Source organism: Jaculus jaculus, chromosome 2 (genome assembly GCF_020740685.1).
Source record: "Jaculus jaculus isolate mJacJac1 chromosome 2, mJacJac1.mat.Y.cur, whole genome shotgun sequence".
NCBI classification, from domain to species: Eukaryota; Metazoa; Chordata; class Mammalia; order Rodentia; family Dipodidae; genus Jaculus; species Jaculus jaculus.
In genome coordinates, this window is record NC_059103.1 from 210,560,252 (window position 1) to 210,585,037 (window position 24,786).

Genomic DNA, 24,786 nt, shown 5'->3' on the forward strand with positions numbered 1-24,786 from the left:
ATTCACTATATGGTCTCAGGCTGGCCTCAAACTCACAGTGATTCTCCTACCTCAGCCTTCAAGTGCTTGTATTAAAGTCATATGTCACCACGGCAGGCCCAGTGTCCTTTTATTTTTTGGAGCCCAGGACCTTGGGCTTACTAAGCATGGCTTTACCACTGGGCTGCACGGCAGCGCTCAGGTCACTCTGGTTAAGATGCGAGCTCTCGGTTAGCATCCTGGTTAGAGGAGGGCAGGGCACTCCCTGAGCTGCCTCAGTGTCCTCTCACCGGGTCCGAGGAAATGATTAAAGGAGATGGAAGCATCATAGAGAAGATAATGGAGGGCTAGAGAGATAGCTTAGTGGATAAGGTGCTTGCCTTGCAAAGTCTAAGGACCCAGGTTTGATTCCCCAGTTCCCACATGAAGCCAGGTGCACAAAGTGGTGAATGTGTCTGGAGTTCGTTTGCAGTGGCAGGAGGCCCTGGTGTACCCATTCTCTCCCTTTCTCTCTCTCTCGCTCTCTCTCTCTCCCTCTATCTCTCTCCCTCGCTCTGTCAAATAAATAAATACGTACATAAATGAAATGTTTCTTTTTAGAAAGATGGCGGAGATGCTGGCAAGCCCCGCATCTCCATGCAAGCTCAGCTTAACGTGGGTCTGAGTACCTCACCCCATTGTCCCGGCCTCCTTGAGAGGTCTGCACTCTGTGCACCGAGAAAACATTTGCAGCTGTTAGTGCTACTAATTTCGTATTATTGTTATGTCCCCTTTGGAATGGCTTCTGTGTTTTCATTATTGCCTTGTCTGTGTTTTTGGACCCTGGCCTGGGACCTGCAGGAGGTGACGGCCATGCCAGACACCCAGCGCCTTGGCACTCAAAACTGTGACTTCTCCCTTCTCCACACTACATGGCTGTGTGGGGGGTGTTATCATAATCCTGGGGTCCAGACAAGTGCAATGGGATCGATGTGGTTTTACCCACGGTGGAGCCTATTTTTAAACAATGCTCCAGGCCTGTGCAGATCAAACCCTTGGGCCACTTGGCCTGAGGTCACCCGCATGTCTTACCCAGAGGCAAAAGTCTCCTCGACTGTCCTGCTACTCTGTTCTGGCTGGTGCTCTGTTTCCCAAGCATGTCTCTTACTCTCCCCTGTAGCAGAGCAGGGCCTCAGAACATTCTGTATGCTTGACTTACCTCCATCCTGCATGTCTTGGCTGAAAGCTTTCCCCAGAGCCCTGAGGGTGTCAGATGTCCCGGTAACAGGGTCACATTCACCCCAGTGCTTTGTGCTCTTGAACTTACCTGATTCTTTCTCCGCTAGGGCATGGAATGTGATTCGTCAACACCAAAGCCACTGATATGCAAAAGAAGTAGCCAGTAGAGGCTGGGAGCTCTGGTTAGTCTGTAAAGTGCTCGTTCCTCAAGCATGAGGACCTGAGTTTGACCCCTATTGCCCACATGAATGCCAGCCATGATTTTATGCCCCTGTAATTCCAGTGCTGCGGAGGTCGAAACGGGTAGATCCCTGGGGCTGGCTGTCCAGTTACTCTAGCCTAAGTGGAAGACTCCCCCGACAGTGACAGATCCTGTTACAGCATACCTGAGGATGACACCTGATGTCCTCTGGCATTCTGCATGTACATGAACCCATATATAATACGCATACATGTGCATCCACACACATATGAACAGATGCACATACCATGCATGCACATGCACATACACCCACATGTGCACTGAGTGGGAAGCACTGGGTGTGAAGACAAGCCCCACACGGTCCAGTTGGAAGGCCTATGCCAGTGGCTAGTTGCCCCTCGTTCAGGAGCCTGTTCTTGGTTCCAGGAAGGCAGGAATAAATACTGTCTCCTAGAATAGCTGAGGTCTCAGACAGCTGAATCATAAACCTGTAGGGAGGTCTCAGGAAGGCTAGATCTCAGCCTCTAAGCAAGAGTTGCTCTGTGGAGCCACATCCCCAGTGCAGGAAGTCTGCCTACATCTCCAGATGCCTCACTGCAAGCGCTAAGGCGAAGGTTGTCCTGGCTTTGTGCCACATGCTCTGAACCTTAGCACTCACGAGCATGGCGGGTAAAATTGCTTTGGGAATAAGTTTATCGGCAACCTCTTTCTGGCTATGGGTGTTAGCGCAGAGGCACGCTGACTGCTTTCATACAGCATTGTTGAGTCTCTTCTCTTACCCAGTCTGTGCTGAGCAGTGGAGAAGTCTCAACCTGTAAGCAGATCAAGTACTAGCCAGACCAAGGCTCAGTTCCCACAGGGAAGCAGGAGAGGGAAGATGGTCACTGAACATTACTAAGAGGCACTAGAAGTAGAGGAAATGAATGGCAATCAAAAAGACCCGGAGGTTCCATCCATGCGGTCACTGCCTTGCTGATATGACCTTGAGAATGTTTCCTGCTGACCCCAAGTCACAATATCCTGATGTGTAAAGTGTCAACACGAGCGGGAAATGATATCCAACAGGGGACTAGCAGCGTATGAGCAAAGGGCCTCAGTGGGTAGCTGCTACCTTAGCTATTGGAGGCAAGACGCAAATGAAAAGACAAGCCAGCCAGATGAAGGGGGGGAGGGGCGAGGGCACGTAGCGCGGAGCTGGGGGCGGACGGTCCAGTGCAGGTGGCATTTCAGAAAAGAAAATAGCAATTGTCACAATACAGTTACAGGTCGGTGGGGCTTGAGAGTGAGCATGTGTTTAAAGTAATTCATTCATTCTTGGGGTACTGGAAAGTGAACCTAGGACTTCTCACACGGCAGGCATGCGCTCCAACACTGAGCTCTAGCCTTAGCCTCAGCCTTCTTTTTGTTTTTGTTTTTTTGAGGTAGGGTCTCACACTAGTCCAGGCTGACCTGGAATTCACTATGTAGCCTCAGGGTGGCCTTGAACTCACCATGATCCTCCTACCTCTGCCTCCCAAGTGCTGGGATTAAAGGTGTGCGCCACCACATCAGGCTTTTTTTTTTTTTTTTTTTTTTTTTAATTCAAAGACAGGATACATTAAATTGCTTAGGCTGGCCTGGGACTTAGTCTGTTCCCAGGCAGACTGTGAACTTGGAAAGCTTGTGAATTAGCTTCTGGAGTAGCTGGGATCTAAGTCCTATACCACCAAGCCTTTGAGAAATACATTGTAGTCAGAGCATGAGAAATGAGGCTATAGTGAGAATCCTGATGCTCTTACTTAAGCCCCTAAATTGAGTCATCCTGTTTGTTTGGTTGTATAAGCTAATACTTACATTTCCTTTCCTTCTCTTTCCTTCCTTCCTTTCCCCCTTCCTTCCTTCCATCCTTCCTTCCTTTGTGCCATCTTCTCTCCATTCTTGTTTTTTGTTTTTAATTTTTTTTTAAGGGAGTAAGGTGTTGTCAATTTGAATAAGGGTTGTGCTACTTAGAACATATGGTCCCTGACTAATAGCTGGAGAGAAGCTGTCACTCTTTCCTGCCACCTGGAATGAATTAGGTAGACATCAGAGAAAGCAGAGATTTATCAATGGCTGAGTATACAATGAGAGGTTGAACAGTTAAAAAAAAAAAAAAGAAGATTGACAGTTGGCTTTTAAAATACATGCCAGAAAGCTATGCTTATCTATTCACTTATTTATACATCCATTCATTTATTCACAAGGCCGTGTATAGTCGACATTATATCTGGTCTTCAGTACCCAATGGTGGAAGAAGAACACGACACACTCTCTGTTGTCTTGTTCAGGGCAAGAAAAGAATTAAACAGCTTATTTCTATACAGATGGCCACGTCCTGTGACCAGGGTAGATTACAGAGCTGGAGGAGCCTAAGGGAGGAGACCAGCCTGACCTCTAAAGTCACTTACTACCTGGAAGAAGCCTGTCCCAGAGGGGAAGAACGCATTCCTCTCACCTGGTCAGTCACTTCTACACAAGGCTAAACCCAGGAAACGTGTGGTCATGTCACTGCTCGAGCCGTCCTCGCTGACACGGGCCTGCCCTGTCCTCCCGGTGTCCCTGCAACCCACGGTGGACACCTCACTTGCCTAAGATGCACGAGTCCCTGGGGTTGACTCCCAGTGTAGCATGCTTAAAGCACCATGTTAAAAAAGGAAAAAGTGAGCTGGGCATATTGGTGCATGCATTTAATCCCAGTACTTGGGATGCTGAAGTAGGATGATCCCTGTGGATCTGAGGCTAGTTTACGTTACCGAGTGAATCCCTGTTCAGCCTGGACTAGAGTGAGACCCTTCCAGGAGCAGGGGAGCCACACTGCTTACTGTCCCTCAACTCTTCACTAGTCTGTAAGTGCCTGGGCAGAATTCTCTTGGTTTTGTTGTCTCAGTTTGTTTGCGGCGCTGAGCACAGTGGGAAGACGCAGTAGGTCCTCAATAAACATTTATGAAGGCAAGTGTGCGTCATCCTGCCTTCTCCATTTTTAAGTTTAGTGAATAAGACAAATTAACATCTCAAAGTTTCACTCTCATTTATAAAACAGACAGCTGAAATAGAATTTCCCTCCTAAGAGTTGCTTTGGGGATAAAATAAGATAACGCATGTCAAGTGTTTAGCACATAGTAAACATTAACCGCTATTATGGTTGGTACTTGTGTGGCTTAGGGCCAGCAATTTAACTGGTTTAAACTTCAGTATTGTTTCATTCCACAATTGTTCTCCAGCTGGGCTGTTGTGGGGTCTGGTGCCCTGGAGGGCTTGGCAGAAAGTGGGTGTGTTATAAAGGTTAACTCTCCAAAGCTCCCCTTCTCCACCCCTATAGACCTCTGACTGCCCTGGAGAGTTTATCCCTTAATGGGGTGATGGGGTGACAATGGGAAGAAAGTGTTGGGGATTGTGACTGAGCTCCTAGGCATTGTGTAAAAACAAAGAACATTCCTTTCAGCCTCGGAAGATCTACATCCCATTGACACTTGTTCCCCTCAACTTGTCTTCCTAAAGAGCTTAGCGTAGACCAATATTGAAAGAAATTAAGCGGGAAAGGGAATCCACTCAGTCATTTAGTCAACTCACACCCATTTGGCACAGCCAGCATTGCTGAGTGTTTTCCATAAACTTGTAGTGTGTCTAACTTCTCCCAAAAGAGCTAGGATTTTTTTTTTTTTTAAAGCTAAGACTTTGGTGGTGAATGGGAAAGGGTTTTCTTTTCATTTTTTCTTCCTCCTTCCCTTTCTCCCTTCATTTTCCTCTCCTTCTTTCTTTCCTTTTGCTTTTTGTTCTTCTCTTTCTCCTTTCTCTTTCTCTTTTTATCTTGATGGCAGGGCCACTTTTGTTCAGGATAACCTGAAACTCACTCTGTAGCCCAAGCTGGCTTCAATTCTACTTTGGCCTCCTAACTGCTGGGATTAGAGGAGAAAGCCACCACATCCAGTTTAGGAGACTTTTTATTTATTTATTTATCATTTATTTATTTTAGTTCTGAGCTTTTAAGTATCTTAACAAAGTATCCTAGCTGGCACTGAGCTACAACCCTGAGCCCAGTTCTACTATTTTAAATGAGTCCCTGTTTTTGTCTTTGTGACTGTTTCCATCTTCCTTCTCTTGAAATTGGCCCAGAAAGGTCTTAAAACAAGAATGCTTTGCAAAGAAATCTAGCGGTGTATTTATAAATAAAATATGCTGGAGGGCCATCTTACAGATCATTTATCATTGGGAAGAAATACTTCAGGGGCCCTTAGCAGGCATGTTAAAAAATAATTATCAGGCTGGAGAGATGGCTTAGTGATTAAGCGCTTGCCTGTGAAGCCTAAGGACCCCGGTTCGAGGCTCGGTTCCCCAGGACCCACGTTAGCCAGATGCATAAGGGGGCGCACACGTCTGGAGTTTGTTTGCAGTGGCTGGAGGCCCTGGCACTCCCATTCTCTCTCTCTCTCTCTGTCACTCTCAAATAAATAAATAAAAATGAACAAAAAATTAAAAAAAATTATCGACAGAGCTAATCATAGGTTATTGTAAATAAACCACAGAAAATGCCCTCACATGACATTTTTGTCCTGGTTCCCAAGCTTTGTGCCAAAGTGTGTCTTAAAGCCCCACAGGGACTGTGTGCATGTCCAAACTGTGAGTCGTTTAAGGACTACCCTGGGGTGGGAGACGTTTGTTCATTTTAATGTTCAATGTCCATCTTCTTTGTTGTTTCCAAATGGCAGCCTAAGATAATGCTTCTTTCCTTTTCACTCCACCTCTGAACAGAACCATCCCAGGAGTACCCTGGGGGAGCCCCAAATTTCCCTGTCCCGGGTAAATGACAATTCATTCTTGTAAACTCTTGACTAAATTGCAAGCTCCTCTGTTCTGCCCTAAATGCTGATTCTTATCTGCTGATATGGTTGCACAATGGCCCAGAGCCCTGGGACTCCCTGGATTGACTCCAAGAGCCTTGTATGTATTATGGTCAAGATCTGCCAGTTTCTGGAAGGAAGTTGGCCTTAGTCCTGTTTCCAGACCTGTTCCCTGGCTGGGCAAAGCTGAGAGAGGTAGACTCATGGATGGCTGGAGTCATTTCCTTCCATTCCCACAGCTAGGCCCCGCATCCTTAAAGTTGTTTCCCTATTATTTGGAACAAGGAGTTGTTTTCCTAATGAGGAACACTCTCTCCTATTCCTTGGGCTTGCCTAGACTTAGTGATCCAACCTAACACCTTCCCAGTTCCCAAGTGAGTCACCCCAGGGCTGTACTCCAGCCTTGGGCCACAAAGGGGCCAAGAGAGAACTGTTTAAGAGCACCCCCGCTTTTGTAACCCTTTGAACTACTCGGCATCTGGGGACTGTGTTTTCCTTTGAATTTAGGATATAGGGCGAGACAGTTTGAAGCTGAGGGTGGGTCCACAGGCCCAAAGAAAGATCAAAAACAAGACATTAAGGGCTTGTATAGATTATCCTAGAGGTCAACAATGGTAATTACTTATTGGTTTATGAGAGATGGTGAACTTAAAAAAAAAAAAAAAACCCACAGCAGCCCAGGGCAGCCCCAGGCCTTCTCTGAGGCAGAGACAATGAGGTCATTTAGATCAGGGAGGGTTCCTTCAATGCACCTCTCCCAAAGGCTGTGGGTTCTCAGGTTTTTAATTAATAAGACACCCATTCAAAAATGCCTTCTCATGGCCTAATGACAAGCATGTGTCTTGTGTGTGAAAGTGCTTGGGAGGAAGGAGAATTTGCAGTTTCTAAAATAATGACTCACACGACAACGGCTAAGCATGTTTTATTTTTATGATCTGAACTGTAGTATTTCCAAACTGGCTTCTTCCCAGCAAGCTGGGAACCTGACGTAACAACAGCCAAGGTAGGCGGGAGTTAGCTGTGGGCCTCTCAAAGACAGAGCAACACCTTCAGCCATAAACACAATTAAACAAACACACAAACAAATGACAAGAGGGGAACTAACGTCTGACCAGATGTGACCGTTGAAACTTGAATGGCATACCCACCTCGTGTTCTCACGATGGCTATTGTGGAAGGGGTTAAGTCCGTTCGAATACAGGGACGGGTCATGTTGTGCCTCTGTTTCCCTATAGGACCTCTTACAGAGTTGCTGCAGAGTTTAAGTTAGAAGAACTTACGAGGCTCCTGACACACACTTAGCCTGTCATTACCTTAGGCAAGTCTTAAAGCAGCTGCATTCCCCAGCTGAGCTCAGGAAACCAGCTGAGCTGAGGCATGGTAGCATGGTTCTGGATTCTTACTCTTCCTTGTTTGGAGAATCAAGTTAATTGTAACATTCCTCCCTGGGCTGTTCTGAGTCTTAGGAGATAACCCGAGGTGAGGGGGCTGCCACCGGGGAGCAAAAGGCAAAGAGCAAAAGGTGGCTTTGTTCCCTCCCCCCCACCCCTTCACTGGGTAGAGCCCCTGCTTAGCATTGAGCAGGGAATCGCTTGCAGGGACATTCCACACCCTCCCCACCAAATCCTTATCCCTCTGTGTAGAGTTAAATGTTATCTTAGCCTCTTACATCTCCTTTCCCTGCCTGTGACCTCCCTGCCTTTTGCCCTTTTCCTAACTATCAATTCTGGCTCTTATCACTATCTGCAGGAAGCATCTTATAAGCCTGAGAACTTAAAGATGCTGAGGGGCCCAATCCCAACAAGAAAACCCCTGGCCCGCCTTAGGTTGACTCTTCCCGCCTTTGTAAGCCCACCCTCTCAAAAGGGTCAAATTGTGCTTATCTGGAACTGGTGAGGAGAGAATGAGGCAGCGAGAAAAGAAACAAAACACAACTTACAATTTGGCTCAATTATATATTTGCCAATTATTTTATTTTTTCTAAAAACAATAGAAAAAAATCAACTTTAAAAAGGAAAATGTACTTAAATAAAAAAAATTATGGTTTATAATACATGTCTTAAAATCTTGTATAACTGCTATAAACGTTTTATTAAAGTTATTTACATTTAGGGGTCCTATTTACACTGGAAAAGTGGGTAAACTTTAAGATTCTTTTTTAAAAACAATTAAATACAAATCTGTTAAAAGGAAAAAAAAAGACGGCAAGCATAAAAAAAAAGTTCTTTTATGCCCAAAGTTTGAGGCAGTTAACATTATGGCTGAAGCTTACAGTCCTAAGACCCAGCCCAGGTTGTGAGGTCGCACTTCGAACATGCATTTTGAAGAAAGTTCATTTGCAATGAGTTGGAGTTGTTTGGTGGGAAGGAACCTTTCTCCTTCCTTTCCCTTAGTGAGGGGCAGAGCTGGGGAGGGCCTCGGCTCCCTCCTTACCACAGGTCCGTCTGTCCGTCTACGCACCAGAGTTTCGCAGCTGTTCCAGTCTGTGCTTCAACTGTTCTCGCCGCTTCCTCAACAAGTCCTTCTCGGAGATGAGCCTGCGCTCTTCTGCTTGGACGGACAGGATGTAGGCTGTGGCTTTTTTGAGGATGACTACCTTGGGAGCCTTTTCATTGTTTTCCAACTCTGGGATCTGGTCACGAAGGGCAAAAAAGCTTCTTTTCAGCTCGTTTCTCCTCTGCCGTTCCAAGACGTTATGTGTCCTCCTCTTGTCGTTCTCCTCGCTGTCGGAAGACCGGGGGCTGGCGCACCGGCGGTTGTTGCTGATCTGTTTCAGGACCCTGCCACTGTCCAGCTTGGCCCTCTTGGTGGCGGGGTAGTCCTTCCGCATGGACGGGGGCGCCGCGTAGTTGTGCTGGTGGGTGGACACGTGGCATCTCTTGAGGACCAGTGGGCTGTGGGGAGGTTTGCTGTGGCCTCCAGCAGGGGATGACCCCGGTTCTGACCTTTCAGCAGGAGGTTGCCTCTTTTCCACGGAAACAACATCAATTTCTTCCTCATCTTGTTCTTCTTCTTTAAGAAAGGAAAGGGGATTCACTGGTTAGCAACTCTACCACTAGATGAGTGCTGTGCTAGAAGGAACTCTTTCTGGACCAGATTTACCTCCCCAAAGAACAGGCTCTAGACCATCTTCTTCTTCCCTTCCAGTGCAGGCAGAACAGCAGCCAGGGTCAGGGCACAGGTGAGAAAATTACCCTGCACCAGGATATGGCATCCATGCCAATTCTTACCTAAGACTTAATGGAGCTTTGGACACACCCAACGCAAGCACGTTCCCAAACACCTCCTATTTTTTAAGGGACTCGACCAAAAGCCCTTCAGGTGTTGTGAATGATGGCTGCAAATCTCCTGGTATGACTTTAGCCCTATTTTAGTGGTAGTGCAGTTAAGGAGGGGGAAGAAAATCCTGCAGCTTTGCCAAAAGTCCTAAAGGGGTGGGGGAAAAAAAAGAAATCCAATCTGGACAGGATCTTCTTTGATCCTGTGTTCAAAAAGGGAAGAGAAGAGCCCCACCTCAGCTCTCCAGGCCCTTTCTCTGGTGCCTGGCACTGAGGCTGGCGTCTGCCCTGCTTCGCGAATTGCCACGCTAGGGTTTTGGAGATGCCAATCCCATTAAATTCCAACCATTTCTAGGAAGTTATAGGAAAAAGGAGGTAATTCCTTAGCCATCCTGGAGAGCAACAGTCTTATCCTCACTCACGCCCCTCCCAGGGTAATTAAAATGCTTAAAAGAGAGGGAAAGGGGAGTGGATCGAGTTGCAAGATAAGCCAGATTAAAAAAAAATCCAAATTCCTGAGGGTGGGCCGGGCCTAGGGCTTGGCCACCTGGGCGGTCTAGGTGGGAGGGGTGGGGAGCAAACGCTGCAAGTCCAGGGGCGATTCAGAGATGTGGAACTCCCACATCGGCCATTTCACCTACCAAACGTAAAGAGAAAGGGTGGACCAAGTGGTCAGTTGAATGAGGTGCCAATAGAGACCAGGGAAGGGACGCGCATTCACGCATGCCCCTTGGCAGCGGGGAGGGGGGGAGCGGCTTACCTGAGTCGCTGCTGGTGGTGGGCGGTGTCTCCTCGTGGAGCACCAGGGGTTCGGGGCTGGTCCGCGGGGAGGACTCGGAGGAGAGCAGAGAGTCAGAGGACGGGGAGAAGGCGGCGGAGTCGGGCGAGGCGCAGGGCTTGGGCGAGCTGCCGTCGTGGAGCGGGTAGGGGAAGACCACGGACGGGTCGATGCACTCGGACGCGGCGGCGCTCAGGTCCTGCAGATACAGGCTGGACGTGGAGCAGCCGCCGGGCGCGCGGGCCGGGCTCGGGCTGCCGCTGTCCTTGCGCGCAGCCTGGTAGGAGGCCAGCTTCTCCGACACCAGCTTGGCGGCCGCCGAGAACCCGCTCCACATGCAGTCCTGGATGATGATGTTCTTAATGAAGCTCTCGTCGTCCGGGTCGCAGATGAAGCTCTGATTCACCATGTCCCCTCCCAGCAGCTCGGTCACCATCTCCAGCTGATCGGCCGTGGAGAAGCCGCCGCCGCCACCGCCGTCGGCCCCTCTGGGGGAATAAGAGGCGACGGCCACATAGGAGGGCGAGCAGAGGCCCGAGCGGCGGCTGGGGGACAGGGGCGGGGTCGGCAGCAGCTCGAATTTCTTCCAGATATCTTCGCTGGGCGCCGGGGGTTGCAGCTCGCTATGCTGCTGCTGCTGGTAGAAGTTTTCCTCCTCGTCACAGATGAAATACGGCTGCACCGAGTCGTAGTCCAGGTCATAGTTCCTGTTGGCGAAGCTCACGTTGAGGGGCATCGTGGCAGCTGCCTGCGGATCAGGGCACAGCAAGGGGTCAAGCTCGAGTCACCGGGCTCTGTGGGCGGACCACCACCATCCCGCCCCAATCCCCTCCCCAGCCTTCAATCAAACAAAAAAAGAAAAAAAAAAGGGCCAAGCGGGGATGACACCCTACGGGTGAACCTCCCCCTCTCCTGCCGCCCACACGCACTTGGCTAAGCAGCTGCCCACCGTCTCCCGAGCCCCCAGCCTCATTGGAGTGGGGGAAGAGAGGCCCGTAGCCGCCCAGGGATCGCTCAAGGGCCCAGGACTCCTTCCGAGGAGGCAGCCTGGAATTCAGACTGCCAAATGCGAAGGCGCAAAGTTTTGCGCCACCTGAAGGAGAAAGGCGAGAGGCGCCGCGTCGAGCCGCCCCCTCCCGCAGGGCTCCTGCGCGCCGCCGCGCCCGGGTCCCCGCGCGGCCGTCCCCGGCGCCGCCGCCCCTCGCCGCCTCCTCGGTCCCCACCGCCACAGCGCGCCCCTCTCTCGGCCTCCCTCCGCCCGCTTGGAGCAGCGAGCTCAGCCTGGCTTCATACACCCCGCCAAATGAAAAGAAGAGTGGGTGTCAAGTAACAGGGACACCTCCCCTTCACACTCAGTAGGGCGACGACCTGGCAGTAGACACCCCCTCCCACCCTCACTCCGCAGTATTCGAGCGCCCCGAGCCGGACGTCATCGCGCGCCCGCAGAGGGTAGCAGCTGTTCTGGAACAGCCCCGAGCCCGGCTCCTCGCAGTCCTCCCTCCGCCTCGACCCCCCCACCCCTGGACCCCCGCATCTCGGGGCGCGCGCGCGGGGTGCGGGGGGACACCCGCGGACTCTAGCGGGTAAGTCAAGGTTGAGTGACGAGGTTCGTTTCTGGTTTGTCACCAAGTCCACAATCGCTCACATCCTTGCCCTAGTTTTCCCCTAACTGTGCTTCCCCAGTACTAAGTCACCTCCGGAGATCAGATTAAAATTTTACTATTCACTATCAGTATTTTTTGAAAGCCAAATGTCAACTTCTTGAAAGGATCAGAACGCGAGCTGGGACCGCCGCGGGGATCTGCAGGCCGGACGGGCCTGGGTGTCCTGTGTCCAGCTGTCAGCAATGCTGGAAGGCCAAATTTAAACGTCCTCCCTAAGACTGCTGCGAACAGTCAGACTGCGCCGCGAGAACGCTCCCACACGCAAGATTCCATCTGCACTCCCCAGACCTCCGGGCTGCCAAAGGGCTGCTGGCCCCCGCCAAGTAGCCGTCCCATTCCCCCGCTCAAGAAGCCGAAAAGCAATAAAAAGCAAGAATGTCCAAACGGCCAGGGTCAGCGTCAACGAACATAGTTAAAAAAAAAAAAACCGAAAAATCTCTAAAGCTCAGTTTCCAAAAGCACCCCGGCTTCTCTTTCCCCTCTCTCATCTTGACAAGTCACCACCCCGATCCAGATCTACCCCCATTCACCCCAGTTGCTTTGAGCAGTGTGGCACGGGCACTGGACGGGAAGAGCGACAGCCCTGACTTGAACATTCGAGTCACCGCATTACTCCGAACGTAGAGAAAATACATTTACAAAAAAATTAAAAGGGCGAAATGAATCCGTGCTTACCGGGTTTTCCACTGGCCAAAGCAAATCCAGCCTTCACACAGCGGGAGGAGCGCCTCCGAGCCGGGGAGCAGCAGATCCTGGGCGGTGGCGGAGAAAAGTGTCCCCCCAAACAGCTAGAATGTCCCCTGAGCGGTGCTCTTGTTGGGGGGTGGTAAGTTCCAGTACAGAGTATCCGCCCGTGGCGATGGGTAAAGTTTGTGGGGTGCGTTCGCCTCTGCCGGGGTGATCGGGGCGCCGCGGCTGCGCCCGAGGCCGAGCCCCTGTCGCTGGCACCGGCTCCGGAGCCGCCGGATCTCCCCCGGACGCCCGGCGAGCGGCTCGGCTTCCTCGGCTCCTCCACCCCGGCGGGCCCGCCCGCTCGCTCGCTCCCTCTGCCTCTCGCTGGAATTACTACAGCGAGTCCAATAAAGCCCCGAAAAGCCGCTTTTATACCGCTGGGCGCGATCCCTCCCCTCGCTTCTTTTTCCCGCCAAGCCTCGGCGTAGCCCGGCCCTCCGGGAGGCAGGCGGGGAGCGGGGCGGGGAGCGGCCGGCGACCGGGGACCGGAGCGCAGCCCGGGGGTCCGCGGTCGCGCAGCCCCGCGCCTTATAAAGGGCGGTGGGCGGGGACTCGCTCTCCCTCTCTCGCTCTCTCTCTTTCTCTTTTTTTCTTTTCACCCTCCGCCCTCGGCTTTGGGAACCTGGGAGGGGCGCGCGTCGGGAGCCGGGAAAAGGGGAGGAGATTGAGCGTGCCGGCTGCCGGGCACTCCAGCTTGGATGTAAACAGAGTGGAGCGCAGCAGCGGGAAGTCACCGAGCCCTGCCACCTTGGGTGCCCGCGCCCGAGCCCTGCCCCTATGCTCGCCGCTCCTCCCGTGCAGCCCGCGGATAAGCCGCATCTTCATCTGGCGAGTGTCCATCATTGCGGGGGCGGGTGGAACGGCTGACCCCCCCACCCCACACCCAGTACCCTCCTCTGGACCACCGTCCCGGACTGCCAGGCTGGGGGAAAAATATCAGTCCCGGGGAAACGCGAGGAGAGAAGGGGTGTGGGTGAGCGCAGAGAAGGGGGCCGTGACGCAGACGGGGTGCGGGAGAGGACGATGTCTGGGATGAGGAAGACGGCTCATCGCGATGCCACGTCTGCTTCCAGAGCGCGCAGGGAATACACACAGCCGCCTCGTTTCTTGGGGAGGGGTCGTCGTGCGTTATGTGTGGACAGCTGTCTGGATTTGGGTCCCTTCTATGCAGACCGAATCTCCCAATTTGCTGCGAAACCAGCAGACCCTGCTTCCCCCGCCCTACCCCCTCGGCTTCCAGCGGGTCGGGTGTGGGCGATGGCCGTTCCCCCAGGACGCGCTCAACGGCGACATCTGCCCGCGCGTTCCGGAGCCGGAGCATCGCGGCGGCGGGTGCGCCACACCAGGGTCCCTCCCCGGCGAGGCCCGGCCACTGTCACCCGGAGCCCACCCGCGCGCCTCGCACTCCCGGTTCTCCATTCGGAAGTCAGCGTTCAGAACAAGCAGTCCTCCTTCCCTTCCTCCTGTACACCAGTCTCGGGCTCGGGGAAAATCAGAGACGCTAGACTGCGGAATGTGGGGGACCCCGGCTTCCCAGAACGGAGGAGGAGGTTTCCTAACGGGGTCCCGGGAGATCGCGGAGACCCTGCAGAACAGAACCGTTAACTCTTACCTCCCCGGACAAATCTGACCTTGAATTAATTCCTTTCCAGTTCCTCTCTGCTCTTTAGTGTTGATTATTGGAATCGTAATCGTGCTTGAAAAATGCATTGATTGGCTTAAAGGAGAGGCAAGAAGTATTATTTCTAGTCGGGCGTGGCGCACGCCCTTAATCCCAGCACTCCGGGAGGCAGAGGTAAGAGGATCGCTTTGAGTTCGAGATCAGCCTGGGGCTAGAGAATGAATTCCAGGTCAGCCTGGGCTAAAGTGAGCCCTACTTTGAAAACCCAAAAAACAAAAGTATATAAATGATTTTTTTTTTTCCCGAGGTAGGCTCTCACTGTAGCTCACGCTGACCTGGAATTCACTATGTAGTCTCAGGGTGGCCTTGAACTCAGGTGATCCTCCTACCTCTGCCTCCGGAGTGTTGGGATTAAAGGCACGCCCGGCTCCACAGGATTATTTTTTCTGTGTGTGTGTGTCTGTCTTCCCTCAATTTTGGGAGGGGCATGTCGGGCTTATAAACTGGCATGCTTCTGGCTGTCATTCAGATGTTAATTTCTTAGTTTACTATTTTTTCCTGCATGTACATTATACTACCCGCACAAAGGCACACATTTAATGCACACGATGACCCGGTGGACTTGATTGTTTTCCTTCCAGAATATCGGATCTATATGTAATGTATAACATACATTCCCTCGGTATTTCCTGACTTCATTAAAAACAAAAAGTAATCTTTCACTCAAAGGCAACTGAAGAAACTTTTCCAAAGCTACCCCCTAAAAAAAAATGACCCCCCCCCCCCCACAGATTGGAGAGAGGGAAGAAAGAGTCTGTGCCTATCGCGCACACAGTTCAAGATGACCCACGCACAGTTTGCAGCTGGCTCAGCGTCCGGTGGTTAAGCGGGCAGTAGCCTCCTCCGAATCAAGCTTCCTAAGCGGTTCAGCTTTAAGGATTGCCCATTAGCCCAGCCTGTCGGTTTCGCCGCAGGCGGGGGAGCCGCCAATCCCCAGGCCGGGCTTTCCGCAGAGCCTCTTTCCCCGCCCCGGGCGCCCGGCGGCTCGGCGAAGGTGAAGCGCGCGCGCCCTCTACTGGCCGCGCGGGTCCGCTCGCCGCGCGGGGCAGGGCGGGTTCCCCGGCCCAGCCCCGAGCGCTTTCCGCGGCGTTTACTCTTCACCTTAGAGAGGTGGAAATGAACGCATTGCCACTTATTGACGATGGCCATCGCCCTGGGGAGAACCGATGCCTCTGACGGGAATCGTGAATTATTCACCGGCTCAGCCGTGGAACAAGATGCCGGCAGAACCCCGAAAGCAGCGAGGCTCGCTGGCCCGGGTCGCGCTCCCAACAGCAGCTGGGCCAGGAAGGCAGAGGAGAAATCCAGGAGTGCTTGCTCTGGTTCACGGATCCCAGACTAGCCTCCAACTCGCTAGGTAGCTGAGAATGATCTAGAACCTCTCATCCTCCTATCTGCACCATTGGGGTGATGGGATACAGGCCTATACCACCTCCTGGGGTTTATGTGGTGGTAATGTCCACACCCAGGGCTTCCTGTCTGCTAGGTGAGCATTCTTCTAACCGAGACCTTTATTACTCTTATTTATTATTAGTTGCAGTAGTAGTATTTATTATTATTTTGTATGTCTCCGCCTGTAGTGTGCGTGTGTCTTTGCATTTCTATGTGACAACCACACTCTGCACCTTATTTATTTATGTATTTATTTTTGAGGCAGGGCATAATTCTAGTCTAGGCTAATCTGGGACTCACTGTGTAGCAGATGTTGGTCTGGAACCCACCGTAGTACCCTGAATGCCAGGATTAAAGGTGTGAGACACCACACACAGCTGTCCCACATGCCTCCTCTTCTTATTTATTTATTTATTTTTGATCCATGCCTTCCTTGCCTTAAATTAAGCTAATAGTCTGGAACAGATAAGCAGCAGAAGTTTACTTGCAAGTTATAAACCAAATATTCATATTTTCAGTTTTATAACTACAGAAAAGATAGGGAACTGAGATTATAAATGAGCAAAGTCAAATATGAGCCAAAGGGACAGTTTTAGTTTTTTTTTTTTTTTTTTTGCTGTTGTTGGCAAGATTTCATGTATATGTAGATTATATGTTCAATGGTGAAATCTCACCAAAATGTTTCGTTTGCAAGCAGAGAGAGAGAGAGAGAGAGAGACTGAGAAAGAGAGAGAGAGAGAGAGAGAGAGAGAATAGGCCCACCAGTACCTACCCACATACAAACATAACAGGGAATGGAACTCTGGTGTTACATTTTGTAGGTGAGTGACTTAACTGGGGAGCCATCTCTCTAGTCCCCTCATTATTTTAAAAATAATTATTATTTATTTGAGAGAGAGAGAAGAGAGCTAGAGATGAGGGGGTTAGAGAATGAGTGCTCTAGGACGTTCTGCCATTGCAAGAAACCCCAGGCACGTGTGCCACTTTGTGCATCTGGCTTTACTTGGGCACTGAGGAATTGAATTTCAGCCATCAGACTTGACGGTGAGCACCTTTACCATTGAACCACCTTCTCCAGCTCTCCACCTTATTTTCTTGAGAAATCATCCTTCGCTGAATCTGGAACGCATCAATTTCAAGTCCTAAGGATCCCTCTCCAGTGCTAGGGCAATAGCCCCCTCCCCAGCTTCTATGCGTGTGTTGGGGATCCAAACTCAGGACGTCATGCTTGTGTGACAAGCACTTTCGTATCTCAGCCATTTTCACCCACTATTGTTTATCCTGGGCTAGAGTAAGATCCTGCTTCATAAAACCAAATTCAACCAACCAAACCAAACCAAACAAACAAAACCAACTCCTCCAAAAGTTGAAAATTTAGGGGGAGAAGGGCACACTGCAAGGTGACATTTTACATCTCTTGACCGAAATCCCAGTAAAAAGAAATTCATGCACAGAAAAGCTGACATTTTAAACCAAAAGGTCTGTGTACAGGTGAAGGGAAATTTCACAATGTGTACAGTGCGTGTGAATGTTTCAAGTAGGTTTATATTGTTCAAGGATTTTCTTTTAGTGCATTGATTTGTTTGTGAGATAAGGAGAGTATAGGAGGAGCAGGGCGTTTTGTCACTCCAAGTAGCTCAGGATGCGTCTGTCGCTTAGCGCACGTGGCGCCTGGGGAATTGAAGCTGGGAGAGCAGGCTTTGCAAGCAAGCACCTTTAACCACTGAGCATCCCAGCCTAGTTCAAAGAATCTTTTTTTTTTTTTTCCAAAGAGAGAGAGAAAGGCAGAGAGGGGGCTGTGTGGAGAGAGGCACATTAGGGCCTCTTGCCACTGCAGATGAGTCCAGACACAGGTTCAGCCATCTTTTGCATCCGGCTCTACTTGGCAATTGGGGAATTGAACTCAGGCCCTTGGGCCTTGCAAGCAAATGCCTTTTGCTGCTGAGCCATCTCTCCAGTCCTGTTCAAAGGTTGTTGATGGTGTCTGCTCAACTGGCTTGGTCCCTCAGGATACGCAGTCAGGATCCTTGGGGAAAAGGCCCTCTCAGGGAGATTTCATAAGAATTTGGCATTTTTGGCCTTACTCTGCTAGGGACTAAGTTGGGCAAACCTCTGCTTACTTCCAAACCCAATAACAAGCTAACAACCATAGCAAAAAGTAAAGTAGGAAAAAAAAATTTAAAAAAAGTAAGGTAGGTATAACTGAACCTCAGAAAGTAGCTTTTGATAAATGACTAAATATGGTATATTTTAAGGCCTGACTTCCAAACCATGCCAGTCCAGCATAGGCCTGTGAAACCAGGTAGAGGAACTGTCTGTGGGTTGGGGACTTTAATCTTCACTGCCCCAGGCTGGTGAGGTCACTTACGGTATTACTTTCAAGCAGGAAGGTAGGGGCCATCCCCAGTTTGCATATGCGGACTTTCAAAGTGCTGCGTGTCCATTCTAAACTGGTGGCGTGCTCGGCGCTAAATGAACCGTCTCTACCACGACCGTTCCCGGCTCAGGGGACATTGCAGAAGTAGTGTGGGAAGGATATCAGAGCAGAGGATGGCCAGGAGCCTAGGAAATGCTGTCTTTCACATGTGAAGCTGATCTTGCATGTATGACCTCACAGTGACCTGCACAACATGCCCACAGTACTGGGCCCCTCGGCATTCCATCCAGGATGGTGAAGCAGGGCAAAGGCCAGGAAGACATCAGCATAGAAGAAAAGCTGCTGGAAAGAAGGACCGGGTTCAGTGAGAAGGGTGGAGAAGGGAGATGAGGAGATAAAAACACACTAGCTGCATTTATGTTTTTTTTTTAATATAAAAGTATGGGGGCTGTAGAGATGGCTCAGTGGTTAAAAGTGCTTGTAAAGCCTAATGGTCCAAGTTTGATTCCCAAAGTACCCATGTAAAGCAAGATGCACAAAATGAAACATGCATCTGTAGTGTGTTTGCAGTGGCAGGGGGTCCTGATATGCTCATTTTATTTCTCTGAACAACAAAAAAAAAGTAAATTAAATGCTGTTTAAAAAGTATGAAAGGCAAGTATGATAGTGCCCAACTTTAATCCCAACACCCAGGAGCCTGAGGGAAGCTTGTCATGAGTTTAAGTTTATCCTGGGCTAAAGAATGGGTTCCAGGGCAGCCTGGGCTAGAATGAGACCCTGCCTCTAAAGAGCAAAATGAAAACTTTTTAAAAAACAAATTTTAAGACCAAAATAAAGGGACAAGTGCGTCTAAGTTTATAATCCTGTGGTGGTTGACAGAGTGGTTTTTGTTTCATATTACTGAAAAGTGGTGGCACATTGTAGCTCAGGCTAGCCTCCAACTCAAAAATTCTCCTGCCTCAGTTTCCCAAAGTATTGGGATTACAAATTCAGCATAACACTAGCCTGGCCTTGAGCTTCTTTATTTACTTACTTAAATGCTTTCTTTGTTTTGTTTTTCTTGAGAGTGAGAAGGTAAGGGCACATTAGGCAGGGCCTCTGGCCACTACAAATGAACTCTGGGTGCATGTGCCGCTTTGTGCATCTGGTTTTATGTGGATTGGGGGAATCAAACCTAGGCCAGTGGGCTTTCAAAACAAATGCCTTTAACTGCTGAACCATGTCCCCAATCCCTATTTATTTACTAAATTATTTTTAATTAAAATTTGTTGTTTGTGGTGCTGGTAATTGAACCTAGGGTCTTATGAATAAGGCAAAGACTCTACCACTAAATTATATCTTCAGTCCTTGGTGGTTTTAAAAATATTTTATTTATTCATTTAAAGGGGGGGGAGGGGCAGAGAGAGAGAGAAAGAATGGGCAGGACAGGGCCTTCAGCCACTGCAAACCACCTCCAGAAGAATGTGCCACCTTAAACATCTGGCTTATGTGGGTACTGGGAAATCGAATCTGGGTCCTTAGGCTTCACAAGCAAGTGCCTTAACCACTAAGCCACCTTTCCAGCCCTGCTTTCCTATTTTGAGAGGCCAGTGTGAAGCCCAGTGTGAAGAATAAGCTAGGAAACATGTCATCACGGCAGAGGGAGATCCCACATACTTCACCTCATATTGAAGGTCAGTTGAGCTGAGCTGATTGACAGTGGAGACGCTGTTTTCCTTCATGCTTCTAAGTGAGCTCTCTTCAGCTTCCCTCTTCGTTGTCTTTCCCATGTTCTCCCATGAAGGCTCCTCTGTACTTCTGAACCTGTTGCACAGCGAAGGAGTCCTTTGCTTTCATTCCTTGCTATGTAACACAAGCAGGCTGTGAACTTGCCATCCTCCTGCCTCAGCAGGGATGACAGGCACGCATCACTTTCCATGCCCTTTTAAGGAAAATGAGTGTTTTTTTCTGCTCCAGCATTTCCTTTTGAAAGGCACTGGGTGGTGTCCTCCTGGCTTGTTGCTCAGGGCATTACAACTCCAAGGTTCTTTTGTTGCTGGTGGTGGTTGGGGGTGGGGGGGTGGGAAGAGGTCCTGTTGGAAGTAGGTTAGGCTTCTAGGAAGAGGTAAATAAAAATGAATTTTAAAAAGTAAAGGCAGAAGCAAGACTCTAGGAAAGCTTGTTATTTTCCATAAAGGTGTGACACCAGGTGAATCGTCCCACAGGTTTGCCCCATGGGAGAGAATACTGTATTTCTAGAGGGGACATTCCTTCCTACAGTGTGATTCAACTAAGATTCATTATTTCTAACCACATTGAGTCACAATGGTAGTTACATTGTCTTTAAACTTACTGGGGAAGGAAGTATAGAAAAAATGAGCAATTTGGGGGAGGGAGGTCCTGGGGATTGAACCAGGACCCTGCACATGCTGAACAGATGCTCTGCCACCGAGCTACCGTCCAGCCAGAATGAACAATTGGCCAGATTTTCTCTTTTCTTTCTAAAGACACAAAAAAGGGAGACTCAACATGTGTGGCTTGTAGACAATAGTAGGAATTAATCTTGATGGCAAATCTGATAGGATTTGCAGTCACCTAAGGAGACAGACCACTGGGTGTGTCTGAGAGGGTGCTTCCAGAGAGGAAGAGGGAAGAGCCACCCCCAGGATGGGCTGCACCATCCCATAGCCTGAGTTCCCCCACTAAATAAAGAAGAAAAACCGAGAATGTGATCCGAACACCTCTCTGTTTACTGACGGTGCATGCGGTGTGACAAGATCCCTCACGCTCCTGTTGGCACGATGTCAAGCTTCTCCCACCTCCACGACGGATGGACTGTACCCTCACCTCACACAAGGTCACATAAGCTTTTCTTCCCTTAAGTGGCTTCTTGTCAGGTAGTTTTTCATAGCAAAGAGAAAAAGAACTAATACACCTTCTAACTTCTTTTCTTTTCTCCTCCCTCCCTCCCTTCTTTCCTTCCTCCCTCCCTCCCTTCCTTCCTCCCTCCCTCTTTCTCTCTTTCTCTCTTTCTTTCTTTCTTTCTTTCTTTCTTTCGTTCGTTCGTTCGTTCGTTCTTTCTTTCTTTCTCTCTCTCTCTCTCTCTCTCTCTCTCTTTCTTTCTTTCTGGCTCGCTCTCTCTCTCTCTTTCTTTCTTTCTTTCTCTCTCTCTCTCTCTCTTTCTTTCTTTCTGTCTCGCTCCCTCTCTCTCTCTCTCTCTTTCTTTCTTTCTTTCTTTCTCTCTCTCTCTTTCTTTCTTTCTCTCTCTCTCTCTCTCTCTCTCTTTCTTTTCTTTCTTTTTTTCTCTCTCTCTCTCTTTCTCTCTCTCTCTCTTTCTTTCTCTCTCTCTCTTTCTTTCTTTCTGTCTCTCTCTCTTTCTTTCTTTCTGTCTCTCTCTCTCTCTCTGTCTGTCTGTCTGTCTTTCTCTTTCTTTCTTTCTTTCTTTCTTTCTTTCTTTCTTTCTTTCTTTCTTTCCTTCTTTCTGTCTCCCTCTCTCTCTCTCTCTCTCTCTCTTTCTGTTTTTAAGGCAGGGTCTTCACTCTGTAGCCACCACTAAGCTGGACCTCACTTCGTAGCCCAGACAGGTCATAAACTCATGGGGATCCTCCCACCTCAGCCTTCTGAATGCCGGGATTATAGGCAGGAATCACCCCCACCTTGATTCACCCCCTAACTTGCTTGAATCTCTTTCTCACTGGCCCCTCCAAAGGTCCCCTGATGAACTGCCCTTCCCCAGATGAGAGCAGTCATTGATCGACAAAGAAACTGGATCTGTGTGATCCCAAAGCTAGCTCCAACTTGAGGGAGAGGGAGTCTCCCTCAGGATGTCTGGGCTGGGATTTCAAAATTGCTTCAGGTCATGTGAGGCCTGTCAGGGAGTGAGGAGAGCCAAGAGAATGATAAATAAGAATCTGCAGGAGGAAGATCATTTTGAAAGAAGGGCTGTGAGATTAAAAACCAAGCCAGGGGATGTTGAAAGGAAGTGAGGGTCTCACAAGCATGTTAATATCAACCATGCCTCCTAAGAAAGGAGCTCAGGTGAGCTCTCCCACAGACAAGAAAATAAAACAAATAAAATTTATCATCATTAATTTATAAGTATGATGGTAGAAAAGGCAGGGAACCAAATTTGTGTTTAAAAATTTGTTACTGTTGTCTCTTCTCCTACTTGCTTCTAGCATACTGCATAAATTAAGGGAGCTGACAAGGAAAAAAAAAAACACAAACTAGTAGGTATTTTTAACACAATACCCGAGAGCCTATGTTTCCTGTCTTGCATTAAGTGCACTTGGTTGTTTTTTACACATTCTGGACCTCAGATTCTGGCAGAGGGTCACACCTGGACCCGGGGAAGCCCAGGCACATTTTCAGCTTGGCATTCTCCTTTCTTCCTTAGCCCTTTGCTGCGGTTCTGTTTGGCTTCGTGGCTGTTGGAACAGACAAGTGACTCCTTTGTTTACCTTCAAGGGCTTGCTTTATTGCTCTCCAAGTGCCAATCTCATGAGCTTCCACACATTTGCTCCCTGGCCTTGAGATGGTCTTTTGGACAGTATCTTTCCCCGGAGGGAACCTTGCTGGGGTAAAGGTGACTGTGGAGGTAACACGAGGAAACATGTTTACTTTATCTCACACACACACACACACACACACACACACACTTGCAAGCAGAGAGAAAGGTAGAGAGAGAGGAGAGAGGAGAAGAGAAGAGAGAAGGGGCACACCAGGGCCTCCAGCTGCTGCACGTGGATTCCAGATGCATGTGCCACCACGTGCGTCTGGCTTTCTGTGGGTACTAGAGAATCAGACATCACACTCGGGTTGTTAGGCTCTGCAGTCAAGCACCTTAATCACTGAGCAATCTTTCCAGCCCACATTTTTTCTTTTCTTTTTAAAATATATTTATTTGTAATACAGAAAGAGCGGGAGAGAGAGTGAGAGAATGCGCACTCCAGGGCCTCTAAGCCCTGCAAACAAACTCCAGAAACATGTGCCACTTGTGTATCTGCAGATATATATCTCCAGATACATACAGGTCCTGGGGAATCAACCTGGGTCTTCAGGCCTTGCAGTCAAGCGCCTTAAACACTAAGTCATCTCTCCAGCCCCAGCTCACACTTTTTGCTTTTTACTATTTGACCCCTTTGGAAAGCCAAGGATGGCTTCTGACCTCATTTCCAAAAGCAGACCATTGAGAGTAACTCACCCTTGCTTGCTTTTTTTTTTTTTTTGCTGGTTAGCTATTTTTTTAAAAAATTTATGATTATAAAAAGTACTCCATGGTAATACCCTCCCTGCCCCCACTTACCCCTTTGAAACTTCATTCTCCATCATACCCCCTCCCCATCTCAATCAGTCTCTCTTTTACTTTTGATGTCCTGATCTTTTCCTCCTCTTATGATGGTCTTATGCAGGTAGTATCAGGCACTGTGAGACCATCCATATCCAGGCCATTTGTGTCTGGAAGAAGCATGTTGTATGGAGCCCTGTCCTTCCTTTGGCTCTTACATCTTTCTGCCACCTCTTCTGCATTAGACCCTGAGCCTTGGAAAGTGTGATAGAGATATTTCAGTACTGAGCACTGTGGTCATTTCTTTCCATCACCATGATACCTTCTGAGTCGTCCCAAGTCACTGCAATCTGAAAAGAGAAGATTCTCTACCAAAAGTGAGAGTAGTATTAATATAATGGTGTGAACATTAACAGAAGTGCTTACTGGGCAGTTTGATGAGCATAGTATATACATTTAGCCAGACAGCAGCAGATGTTACACCCCTAGGGCTCATGACTACCCCTGGTTTAAGTTTTCAGTATCAGGGATGTATTCCCTCCCATGGAGCAAGCCTACAGTGCAACTGGAGGGCAGCTGGTTTCCACCATGATAGACATGCCACTATTCTACCCGTTGGCTCATTTAGCCTGGCTGGCCAAATATAAGGTTTGCAAGTGTCCACTGTTGAGTATCTTCACTGGTGATTTCTCTTTCTACCATTTAACTGTATGCACAATGGCTTCTTCCAGCTTTCTTTCTTTTCTTTTTTTTTTAGCTGGTCTACATGGAGGAGGTTATCAGCTCCATTCCAGCAGGATTTCTCAGTGGTCTTGCAGCCAAAGTATATGGAGTCTTTAGCAATAGGGTCTTACCATCTATTCCTGATGGGAAACCAAGGGCCTCAGCAATGGCCTATAATGTTTTGGGGCATCAGGGATCTCCCTGGCCAACAACTCACTGGAAGATATCCCATCCCTGGCACTGAAAATTTTCTAGAAACAATCTATGGCTCCTGAGTGTTTCATTGTCCAAAAAAATAGGATTACATATGATTTATTTGTATCCTCTTAGATTTTGATTAGCTGTCCTCCACCTTTCCTTTACTCAATCTCTTCCCTAGACCTCATTTTGGGCCTTTTCACCCCCATTAATCTATTCTACTTACATATATACAATACCATCCTATTAAGTACTCCCCTCCCTTCCTTTCTCTTCCCTTTATGTCTCCTTTTTAACTTACTGGCCTCTGCTACTAAGTATTTTCATTCTCACGCAGAAGCCCACTCATCTGTAGCTAGGATCCACATATGAGAGAGAACATGTGGCGCTTGGCTTTCTGGGCCTGGGTTACCTCACTTAGTATAATCCTTTCCAGATTCAT

General features: G+C 49.0%; 1 protein-coding gene across 3 annotated transcripts; it reads right to left on the bottom strand.

Moving 5' to 3' along the window:
• Positions 1-8,190: 8,190 nt before the first annotated feature.
• Positions 8,191-12,776, bottom strand: Myc (MYC proto-oncogene, bHLH transcription factor). Of its 3 annotated transcripts, none has more exons than XM_045144459.1 (3): positions 12,651-12,776; positions 10,294-11,059; positions 8,191-9,264 (listed from the first exon to the last, which is right to left on the bottom strand). In XM_045144459.1, the coding sequence occupies exons 2-3, from the start codon at positions 11,045-11,047 to the stop codon at positions 8,708-8,710; spliced, it is 1,311 nt and encodes a 436-aa protein (XP_045000394.1). In that variant the 5' UTR covers positions 11,048-11,059; positions 12,651-12,776; the 3' UTR covers positions 8,191-8,707. The 3 variants fall into 3 exon arrangements, with proteins under 3 accessions (XP_045000394.1, XP_004656218.1, XP_045000395.1); XM_004656161.3 differs by having other exon boundaries at positions 8,191-9,267; XM_045144460.1 differs by lacking the exon at positions 12,651-12,776 and adding an exon at positions 11,241-11,398 and having other exon boundaries at positions 8,191-9,267.
• Positions 12,777-24,786: the final 12,010 nt, after the last annotated feature.